This window comes from Vanacampus margaritifer, chromosome 4, assembly GCF_051991255.1.
Source record: "Vanacampus margaritifer isolate UIUO_Vmar chromosome 4, RoL_Vmar_1.0, whole genome shotgun sequence".
Lineage (NCBI taxonomy): Eukaryota > Metazoa > Chordata > Actinopteri > Syngnathiformes > Syngnathidae > Vanacampus > Vanacampus margaritifer.
This window is the reverse complement of record NC_135435.1, coordinates 13,115,089-13,126,821: the sequence shown is the minus strand read 5'-3', so window position 1 is coordinate 13,126,821 and position 11,733 is coordinate 13,115,089. Positions and strand designations below refer to the sequence as shown.

Genomic DNA, 11,733 nt, shown 5'->3' with positions numbered 1-11,733 from the left:
TGTAATTAAAGGCAATACAAGTAGATTTATTCTTTCAAAAATGGACATTAAACTGGTATCTCTTTGCATTGTACAGCAAGTAGCTATCAGTTTCAAAAAGGTTCGTGACACCGGATGAAGATTGTGCAACAGGCACAAGTCCAGGATTTTTTTTCTCTCCCAGCAGCTGGGCTAAAGGGCGACTGATTGATACATTGAGGGCTCAGAAAAAAAAAATTGAAATATCTTTTAGAATATCAAATAAAATGCTGAGAAGCATGTATTAATTTATTTATTTCATAATTTTTTTATGTAGCTTCTTATTTCTTTAATTATTTGATCATATGTACAGCACTTTCCGTTGTTTTGTTTTACAATTTAGTTGCCAAAAATAAAACATTTGTGCTTGATAAAGAACAAATTCAATAAATAATTTGGTCGTGAGCACTAAATATAATAACAATAATAATAATTTATGATAAAAAAAATATTTTTTGTCCTTGTAAAGATTACCTTGAGTTCATATTTATATTTACTTATCCTTTTCAGTTATTCACATTTACTTAAAAACATTAGGTATACTTCAATGTGCTACTTGGTTTTTACTTGCTACAAATGTTTTTACAGCATATGTTGAAGTAAATTTTAAATGAAATTATTGCGTAAGATTTCTCAGTTAATATGTTTAATTTTATTACTGTTTAACTTTACTAGGAAAGTTACAGGGTTACAGTATATTTCATGCATTAACTTTTTTTAAACTATACATATAAATTACTAAGTTCTATTTTTCTTGCTCGATGCCATCCAGGAAACATGCAAGCGAGCCATCACAACCATTATAATTTATTGCCGTCATTATCATCATAGTAATGTACAGTCATGGTCTAGGAAGTGAATAAATAAATTAATTAATTAATTTAAAAACATTCATAAAGGCAAATGTCTTATATTGTTCAAATTATTCCGTTATATAACTCCGTTGAAAAACGTGAATATTAATGAAGTAGTTGTCAGAGTCTTTGTGATCTAGGTGCTGTGGTTCTATGAGCAGCCAGCCCAGTCGTGCCTAGGCAACGGCGTGAACGCGCATGTCAGCCTGGCTCGCTGCAGAGCCTCAGCTGCCTCTCTTGCCTCGGCTTTGACGATTAATCGTGAGGATGGTGTTGACAGCGAGAGGCGACGGATGGCGGCTTTTACTCGTGTAAATGGATGACACGGTCATGTGAAATTACATTTTTACGGCTGGAAAACAAATCCCCCCCCCATCCAAGCACGACGTCTGTGGAGCAAGAAGACGCTGGGCCGTGGACGACTCGAACGTTAACTGATGGAATCCCCAGTTGCTGCTAGATGGAGAAATCGACAGGGTGGACTCGTTATAAATAATTAAAAACGGCATCTGCCGCTGCTAAAAAAGGGGGGGAAAGAAACATGCATCTACATCAAGTACTGACGGGAGCGGTGAACCCGGGGGATTGCTGCTATTCGGTGGGGAGCGTGAATGACGTTCCGTTCACGGTGAGTTTCTATCGGCATATTATTTGACTTCAGGTGATGCTAACTAGTGACGAGCTATGTGAGTGGTTAGCTAGCTAGCTAGCCTCATACCAGATGGACGGGGGCGAACTAGCTCGCTAAAGCTATCAGCTAACCGGGTAGGAAGCTAGCAAACTGCCGCACTGTAAGAATCTCAAACACTCGACACTTCTCCTGCCACCCTCGTGGATTATTTACAATTACAGTCCTTTCCACGTCAATATCGGCACCTGTCAATTACCGCTGTTATTTATGCACCGGATTTAACGACAGCCACTCAATGACCTTTAGCAGCATCTTGTCACGTTACAATTACTGCAAGGGAATCCCTTTGCGCATCCATTATCGTATCTGGCAACTGCTGTGCTTTATGGTGATCTAAATGTTACCGTGCTCAAATCGAGGAAGGGGGCTGTGTTTTGAGAGGTGAGAGGCATTCTAGTATTTGGTTGTAGTAGTGGCTTAGCTCGCAACCATTTGGTGTTAAATCCTCCTCACGGATCATTAGCTGGCTGTCATCCCAGCATCAGCCATGACGTAGACAGCCTTATATGGACACACGTGCTGGAGGCCTCTGAGACTCTTGAAACTAATGCCAAATTCATGCGATGCTTATGAAACAGCATAAATGCTCGCTTTGTCACATAAAGGCAGGGTCCCCAGGCAAGGACCACATTGCAGCTCCTACCAAAAAGCAAGTCTACTTGTAGAGTCCCGTAAAAGGGAGATTCTGAATCTTTTGTCATTGCGGTGTCTACAGGGGTTTTCAGTTGTGTCGTTGCTATGCAGTAATATCAGCCACATCTCTGGTGACGGCCCCATACTAACCACCATCAACAGCTAGTAAGGGGTCCTTGATAGATTCTCGACTTTAACAGTGTATGAATAACATTTTACATGATGACTTGTGTGGGCTATAAATATTCTTCATTTTGATGTCTGGCAGCTTCCCAACATTTTTCTCCAAGACAACCGGTCAATATTGCATTTTGTCTAGCAAGGCACGAATAGAATAGCATTACAGTGGCTATTGTGATGGCAAATAATGTGGAATAGTCCACTTGAATTACTTTTCACATTTACTTCAAATGGACCATTTGGAATGAACCAATAAGAGACTATTGGTAAGCAAAATGTTTTTTGTTCAGCAAGTAAATGATAATGGTGATGACAATATTGACTTCTTTTTTTTTTATGATACGAGACAGTATTTAATTATGTTCCATGAGACATTGCCCTCTAAATGTCAGGTTTTTCTTGGCAGCCCTTTGTGGAACTGTGTCGATCTATACCTGATTCATAGGCTTTGTTCATTATATGGGACAAGCTGCATTGCAAATATTTTAGTAAACATTTTAGGAGTTCTTTGTATAATGACTGTTTGCTTCAAAAGTGTTTCTGTCCTAATGAAATTTAAGGCCAGTGCAATGGCTGCAAAATTCATGCTTTGTCTGTTTGTATGTGTTTTCTTCCCGACATTGGCTACTTCCTGAAGTGTATTAGAGTATTTTGGTGGAGCCTGACTCATTTCTTTTTGAACTGCAATATATAGAGGACTTGTCCTCTACCCTTATGTTAACCTCAGATGGAGAATGGGAATGCATGCAAGCTTTGCTGTGAGGCTAATACTTGCAGAGTAGCTAGCTCTAAAGCAAAAATTGTGTGCGCTGCCTTGAGGCCTAAGTTTCTGTACTTGGTGCTTTCCCCCTCTGTCCAAGAGGACATTTGAAGAACACTGGACGATCTGTCCAGTACATTTCCACTCACACTGACACCATGGGCTCTTTTGTACTAAAAAAAGATAAATGTTATTTCACAAACCTACAATCATGGCTAAAATAACTTTAACTGATAAGACTGGAATTTGCTGAAATGCATATTGACAAGCCACAATTCTTTACGACTGTATTTGAAATCATCCCATATGAGGCAGCAGGCACTGTGGGCAGATGGATGCCATCTCTAAATTCAAAAAGAGCCCTGAGCATCTGACAGTTCCTGGCCGACAAGAACATAACTGCTGGAGCAACCTCGCTACTAGCCCGAACTGAACCCATCCGTGTGAGCTTCAAAGAGACCAGTTTTGAAGCTGTGGACAACAGCTAGATGGCCATGACGACAGAGCTGTGGAGGATTTCGAAGAAGCCGTCTAGGGCATGGCAGGAAATGCATTAAACTCCAGGGGGATTGCTTCCAGGGGGGAACTTTGTAGTTTGGATTTCAAATGTAGCTTATATGAGACCTGTCGTAGAACATTCCTGACAAACCTCAACTGTGTGTTTTTGGTTAGCGAGCACAGAGGTTAGTTTGATTGCTCGGGCGATGTGCTTTCCATGGGAAGGATTAGATATTGTCAAGGAAGGCGTGCATTTGTTAATGTTGCACTTTGAATACTATTTCATTCCCAGAGTTAGTTAATTATAAACTACAGAAGTTGACTTTGCTGGCAAAGGTCACATTATAAACGTTTGAACAAAATTGGTATAGGTTAGAAAACAGTCTACCAAAGTGGTGTCATTTGTTTCTGAAAATGCACGGTAGTCTGTCATGACGCTCACAGAAGCCATACTACGAAACATAAAAAGGCTTATATGTGGCTTGAGCCGTGAGTCTAGGTTGGAGGGGGTCAAAGTACATTTCTGGGATGTTGGCTGTTTAAATATTAAAGAGCTCTCTCGTAGTTTATTTTTCTTTTCCCTTGAACATGTTTAATTTGATATTCAAAATATTGTCAGCGCAGGCTTTTGACTGCGGCGGCCAAGCTCGTGCAGGCAAATGTCGGGAGCAGCTGCAGCAGCAGAACATGTCTGCATGATTGAGTTAGGCTCTGGGAATAAGAGGCAATGGATGGAAGAAAGACAGAAGTGATCTCTCATTCTCATGCTCTTCTACTTTCATTGCCACAGTCAGTGCATGACAACGTTCACACTTTTCTATAAAAAAAACACACTTTGGTCTAAAAAGAAGAAGAAAGAAAGAAACAGCTGCATTCGTCATCTCCTTTGAGGTTTGAGTTTATTCAAAATTGCCATTAAAAGATGCTCCTTGCAAACAAAGATGTCTGCACTGCTCATCAGTTCTATAAAAAAAACATTTCAATGACAAAGCTGTCCTCCAAGAAACGAGAATTAACTCTTGTGTAAAGTCACAATTGATTCTCCCAAAATTGAGCAAGGCCAAACATTTTAACTGGAAACCATTAGAATTCTCTCATTCAGACATTTTCTGTTTTGTGATTTCTCATGATTGCAATATTCTGTCTGCAGTAGTGTGCTACAATAAGGTCAAATTTATCAAGACTCGGCGACATTCTAATTAGTGTAAATACTGACAAGGTGGAATGTTGCATTGAGCTGTTTAGCAAATCTAAAACTACAACTCTGTGCGCCATTTTGGATGAGGTCAGCCGAATGAACATTTCAAGCGATTGACAGTAAGCAAGCTCCCTTTGCAACACATTTGGTATAATCCCTCTAGTAGTTGTGCAGTATAGTTCTAAATCCAGAAGAATGCAAACAGAAATCATAACCTTCCAAAAGTGCATCTAACGTGTAAAAGTCGTAAGCCACCATTATTCATTACAGTGCACAAATCTGCCAAGCCTTCTATTGTATAAGGGGAGTCATATTTGTCTATGTCTATCTGTTCATTAGTTTGCAGGCGGCTTCCTGCTTTATGAAAGATGAAGACTGTTGATGGTATTGTGATTCTGCAGGGTGAACAGTTCAATTGATTATAATAATGTTGTAGATGACATATATTGCATCTTGCAATCCAGATGCTCACTAAAATGTAATATGTTAATCCTTGGCCCATGCACAGCCCCCAGAAAAGTTTGTACTCATTTGCTCCCAATAACGTATAGAAATGTGCTATTTCAAATATTGCCATGGTCCCAAAAACGTATTTATGCTTTGATGCAGCCTCTGACCTGAAAAGGTTGCTTAAAGCAATGGTAGTTAATACAAAAAAATTCCAGAAGTTGGCAGCAAAGTAGAAGAGACTTGCTACTTGCTGCAAAACGGAAACACTTACAAATATACTTTTTTTCCCTAATGAACAAAGAGACTCTTATCTTTCTTTTGGTAGGTTCCATGTTTTTATGTCAATGGAACACAGTATTTTGTGTGCCTTGCAAAATCAGTCAAAATCCAATAAAACAGCCGGGAGCGAGGGGAGTTGCTTCAGTGAAAATGGCTGCGTGTAAATGAGTTAATATCCGTTTTGTACATTTTGTTTGCGCAAGCCGTCTGATTTATTGGTCCCATTTCCTGTTGTTTAAATTATAGTGCCAATATTGAAATGGCTGCTGTGAAAAAATGTTATTCAAACCAACTCGGTGACAGTGTGCATGTGAGTGTGAATGTCTGATGGTGCCCTGTACGGTATGTGCCCTGTGAACTAACTGGTGACCAGTTCAGGGTGAAATCTGGCTTTTGTCCAAAGTTACCTGGGGTGGGTTCCATCACCCCACGGCCCTGAACAAGAACAGTGTTAAAAATAGATGGATGCGGTGATGCTGATCTTCTCAGCATACAGTCAGCATTACATTTGATACCAGAGATGAGAGCTCAGTGGTCTATTTTTACACTGCTGGTGCTGATGTGCTAAATGTTACAAAAGCACATAATTGTATTTGTCAATGAGATTTATAATAAAATTGTATTTTAATTTTTTCTTCTTTTTGGGGGGGCTTTTGAGCCTTTCATTGACAGGGCAGCTGAAGAGTTGTTAGCCATACAACCTCATATCAGTATTATGCTCTTAAAACTAACAAACAGTCCCTGTTTGTACACCTTTTCCTCAGCACCTTGTTTGCTATGCGGGAGACTGTCGCGCATGTCGATGATGAAAGAGAAACAGGACACACAAACCGAACGAACAAAGAGGTGATCAGAGACTCCAGTTGGTGACGGGTGTACTCGTGTTTACTTGTCTGGCTCAGGGCCCCACTAGGTGGAAATTACTTGCTCTCATAGTGAGTTAAAGGGAATCTCCATCGCATACACAGCAGCCTCAGAGAAGTGCGTGACGGTGACCGCATTTTAATTCTTAGTCGTAATGTTCTGCAGCAGATGCAGCAAGGGACTAGTAATGCACAGACTGCAGATTTCTTTTTACTTGCCTCTCACATACAGCGTGCAAAGAGTCATTTTGCTTCAACCACCGGGGCCATAACCGCTACGATTAGTTTGTTTTTGAGTGGTGACTGTAAAGCGTCCCTTTTGTGTGACTCAGTGGTTCCCAGCCTCTCCTCCTGTTCTCCTGAATAATGAAAGACACAGGCTGATATTCAGGCACTGCTGTTGTTGTGAGGCTAATTTACTTTGCTGTTCCTAATTTCAATTTGAACATAGATCTGATTACTAAGCATTAAAGGTTTCTCCCATGATATAGATTAAGATTATTAAGATATTAAGATATCATTATGCTTTTCCCCCCTGATATACTATCATCATTGTGTTTTAGTATATTGAATAACAAAAGGTGTGGTTGGATGATGGAACCTGTTTTGTTGACGATCCTTGAATGTCCTTTGTGCACAGTTAAAAGTGAAAATGAAAGTATGTTACTTATTCTCTCCCAAAGTTGCTACACATAGGCATAGTGTAGTCAACATCACACTCACAATTTCTCTGTATTCTCCAACATTTTTTTTCTGTGTGTATATGCCAAATAGTGAGTTTATGATTTAATACCGTTTGTGTTCCCATGAGGGATGTCACGTTAGTTTGCTCTAACATGTTATTTGGGCTGGTATGCTAACTAAAACAATTGAAAAGCATCATGTGCAGGTGGTGTTGTTGAATAATGTAACTCCTGACTAAAGTCAATTATGTAACTTTGGTTCATGAATATGTACATTCTAGAAGCATTGTGTTGATGCGTTATTATCTTGTCCATTTTAAGAGCTTTACTTTTGTGTTATATATTTGATGTAGAAACCAAAGTATTGTCTGCACCTCAAGTTATTTACTACTTGATGGTGCATGTTTGTTTTTTATGCATTCATTGAAAGCTCATATTGATCAGACCTTTTCATTTTCAGGCCTATGGCTCAGGTTGCGATGTCGTGATCTTGGCTAGTGACTTCGAGTGTGTGCAGATAATCCCAGGAGCTCAGAATGGGAACATTCAGGTGGGCTGTGTGGAATGCTCCCATCAGCTTGGCAGGGTAAGTGTTGACCTCACACTCAATGTATTCCCTCCTGCAATGTGTTTGGGTTTTTGTTGTTGACTTTTTTTTCCCGATTCTTTGACTTTGCCTGCAGTCTTTGAGTTGTGAAACCACAACACCTTTGTGAAATGTTAAACGTACTGTAGTTAGTTTTGTGCATGTTTAACTCTGTTGGCCACAACTCTTAAAAGTGTGGCCAGCTCTTAAAAGGCAGCAGATGGAAGAGGACAGAGAACAAGAAAAAGGACTGAACGTTTCTGTAGCTGTTCTCTTTTGTTATGATGATGATGATGATGATGATGATGATGATTAGGGGTGTTAAAAAAATCGATTTGGCAATATATTGCCATATTACAGCGCACAATTTTCTAATCGATTCGATATGCGGCCGAATCGATGTTTAAACATCAATTTTTTATGGAAATATTCAACAAAACGTCTTACTTAGGGTTAGGGTTCACATGTTAAGCATGAAAGATTGTTATGGAACATTAAGCCTTAATATTTAATTTCAATGCTGTTCAAGTGTTCAAACATGAAACAGATAGCAACAGATTGTTAAATACAGTGGCTCAGTTATAAGCTTGAAGTTTCAGATAAAAAAAAATCATACAAATATTACAGTGTACATGTACAAGTTTACTGCTTAGTATTTTCTAAATTTGAGTATTAACAAATCGCATTAATCAATTTATGGATTCGTATTGGAATTAATCGATATCGAATTGTGACCTATGAATCGTGATACGAATCGAATCGCCAGGTACGAGGCAATTCACACCCCTAATGATGATGATGTGGATTATCAGCATTATTAACATATTTTTAAACTTAGTAACATGATGTCAAGTATAGTATTTATTGGAATTATTTTACTCATTTTCAATAATTCTTCCAGTCTATTTAGTGAGGATTTTTTTTTTTCAAATGTGACTCTTTAAAAATTGATTGATTGTATTTCCTAATGGTTTTGAATGATGCTTAGATTGCTGCCTCTTACGGAAACACAGTCTGCATCTTTGAACCTCTCATTACCAACCCAAACAAACGCCACAAGGTAGCGTATAGACAATTGTTTAATAAAAATGGTTGTTTACAGAAAAATGTCATATGATGAAGTGGGCGGGGGAGCCAATAACATTGCATGGTGTTTGTGTTTGTGTGTGTGTGTGTCGCTCTCCTGTCACTAACAGCAGCTTAACTATCAGTGGCAAAAGACAGGGCAGTTCTTCCTTGATGCCATCACCTACAACCTGGCGTGGGACCCACAGGGTATGCATATGCTTTCTGTGTCATTAAACCAAACCCAGAAAGAAAAACAGACTAAATGAATCCTCTCCATACACTGCTTGTATTCTCTTACCTTCTTTGTTGCCCTGAAGAACATGTGCAATTGTGTATTATGCATCCCCCATAACACACATGATGCCCAGTGTTCTTTAGTAACCAACTTGTCTGCGAGATGTGTCACCTAGTGCCGTTTTGTCCTCAGGGAATCGTATCCTAGCAGCAACCGAGCGGCTCCAGCTGTGGGCTCCACCGCTGGCAGATGCCCTAATTGAGGAGGAGGATGGCCAGGCATCTGAGGACAAGCTCCATCCCGTTCTTAATGACTGGAACTGTGTCTGGCAGTGCAAGTGCGTCTTGTTTATGCATATCAAGTGTAACCGACAAGGGAAACGGTGTCCTTTCTTCGTGACGATTTGCAGGGAGCCTTAAATCTACTTAGTCTTTTTAAGAAGGAAAAATTACACATTTATAAATAAAAAAAATGTTAAATGCTTCCAATTGATGTTTGATTGATTGCGCTGTTGAGTCATGTGATTTAACTTAAGTTTGTATCCATGTTGTCCGGCATCTTATGACAAACATGCATGATCAGTAAAACCACCAAAACAGGGAAGTGAAAGCTTTTCAAGCACAAAAAAACCCCACCATTGCAAAATGGCAGTTTATGTGCTTGCCATGAGTGAGCTGTCTTTCCATTGCATAAAGCCACTGTGACTATGCGCCCCACAGGACTGCTGCATCTGTTCACGTTGCCAAGTGGTCCTCTGATGGAGAGTACTTTGCAACAATTGGGAAGGTGTGCCAATAATGTGACTTTGCAAAATAAAAAGACACAGTATTAAATAGCCCAAAATGATGTTTGTATCCGTATGTACATTTTAATGTCTGTGTATGCAGGATGACTGTTTACTCAAAGTGTGGTATCCCACCACGGGCTGGCGTTCTGCAGTGGTGGTCCAGGACCCCTCAGATAAGAAACCGCCCGCTGTTCACTTCTCTTTTGTTTACCTGGCCCACCCCCGCTCGATCACTGGTATGTCCTGGAGGAAGACTAGCAAGTACATGCCAAAGTAAGAAGTCACATTTACAAAATTGAAGCACTGTAATTCCTCATTGTGTATGTCAAGTGCATCTTTCATGTGTTTTTTAGGGGTTCAGTGTGCAATGTTTTGCTGACATCTTGTGAGGATGGCGTGTGCAGGCTGTGGTCTGAGACCCTGCTTCCAGAAGACAGCTTGCTTGGGGGGCAAATATCTGAAAACACGCATTCTTTTAGCTCCAGCCTGCCAGGCTTGGCAGGCAATAAGGACAAGATTCAGCACGCTTTGGAGGTATCTATAAGACTGAGCAGAAATCATTTCTAGCCAAAATGTAGTTGTTTTTTTCTTTCATTGAAATCTTTGCCATTTGTTAATATTTTGATTTGTTTGAACAGTCTATTCATCACCTGAAGCATCTGCGTCGGGGAAGGCGACGATCATCTGCTTTGGTAGCTCACAGTGATCTGCTCCCCTCTCAGCTTGGCACACAGGATGCACACACTCACCGCCACATTGCGCATCATGCCAACGCATTGTGTCACTTCCACATCTCAGCCAGTATTAATCCCAGCACAGGTAGGCTTTTCCTCCAAAGCAGCCTGTCTTTACCTTAAATCAGTTTGAAGTCCTATCAGTTACAAGCATACGCTGTTCTTATTTGTATTGATTTACTGTGTTTCAATGATCGACCTATCTCTGCTTCCTCTTTATTCCTTGTTTTCACTCTCAGACATCCCATCGATGCTGGCAGACTCTGCACTCTTCAACGCAGATGATGGCAGCGGGACAGGAGGATTTGTGGTTCATTGGCTCAACAATAAAGACCTAAGCTTCACCTGCTCGATGGATCTTTTTATGCTGCAGCTGCGCAAGTTCTCTGAACAGCAGCTAGACCATGCAACAGAAGACCCCCTGGACCCCGAAGGATCCCCTTTGAAGTTTGACTTTGGTATGACTACAGTCCAGTGGGCATCCCTTCATGACACAAATTTGATGAATATGTAGCGCAAGCACATGATTATTAAGCACATTTCCTTTGGGCTTGTAGACCTGGATGAGATGTCTGACAAAGCCTCATCTGAGCTTGGAGAGGAGGGTGAGCCGGGGGAGCAGGGAAGCACAAAAGCATCCTCCCCAGGATCCAGCTCCAGCTTGCCTTTGCCCTCAATGCTGCTGGAGAGGAGGATGGAGAGTCTAACCACAGAGTGGAATAAGAGTCCTGACATGCTGTTCACCATCCACCCAACTGACGGCTCGTTTCTTGTTTGGCATGTCAAGTACTTGGATGAATTTAACCAAGGCATCTTCAGGCAGGTTCAGGTAAGCACAGCTTTGATGATAGGAAAACAATGCAGTGTAATGCAAGTATAATTGTGAAGTATTTTTCCTAAATATTAGCTTGGCTGCTTTTAAGTGATTACTGTGCCACATGCTTATTTAGGCATATACACACTAGTGATTATAGTGTAGGAGCATTTGCCTCTCGTGTAGCTAAATAAGGCAACCAACTGTTGCAGTAATTTCTCATTATCATGTAGTACAGTTCTTTGTAAAGGCAGACTATTTGATACAGCTCGTACCTTGACTCTCATTAACGATTAGCAAATATATTCAGTATAATGTTAAAGTGGAAGTCAACCTTAAACATTACTTGACAATAATATGTTATATGTAACCCCACTAATCTAAACATGACATTCTGATTAA

The 11,733-nt window shown here is 40.3% G+C and overlaps 1 protein-coding gene across 9 annotated transcripts in view; it reads left to right on the top strand.

Annotated features, from left to right (window-relative positions):
- The first annotated feature begins 1,056 nt into the window (after positions 1 to 1,056).
- The window catches only part of dmxl2 (Dmx-like 2), a 38,823-nt gene continuing 28,146 nt past the window's right edge, over positions 1,057 to 11,733 (top strand). For 7 of the 9 annotated variants that reach the window (XM_077562981.1, XM_077562979.1, XM_077562975.1 and 4 more), the window contains exons 1-11: positions 1,057 to 1,500; positions 7,568 to 7,693; positions 8,682 to 8,753; positions 8,890 to 8,968; positions 9,189 to 9,333; positions 9,716 to 9,782; positions 9,884 to 10,056; positions 10,137 to 10,317; positions 10,422 to 10,602; positions 10,757 to 10,975; positions 11,075 to 11,346. In XM_077562981.1, the coding sequence (XP_077419107.1) occupies positions 1,414 to 1,500; positions 7,568 to 7,693; positions 8,682 to 8,753; positions 8,890 to 8,968; positions 9,189 to 9,333; positions 9,716 to 9,782; positions 9,884 to 10,056; positions 10,137 to 10,317; positions 10,422 to 10,602; positions 10,757 to 10,975; positions 11,075 to 11,346 (1,602 nt within the window). In that variant the 5' untranslated portion in view covers positions 1,057 to 1,413. The remainder of the gene's footprint in view (positions 1,501 to 7,567; positions 7,694 to 8,681; positions 8,754 to 8,889; positions 8,969 to 9,188; positions 9,334 to 9,715; positions 9,783 to 9,883; positions 10,057 to 10,136; positions 10,318 to 10,421; positions 10,603 to 10,756; positions 10,976 to 11,074; positions 11,347 to 11,733) is intronic. The other 2 variants (XM_077562982.1, XM_077562976.1) reach the window with 1 other exon arrangement.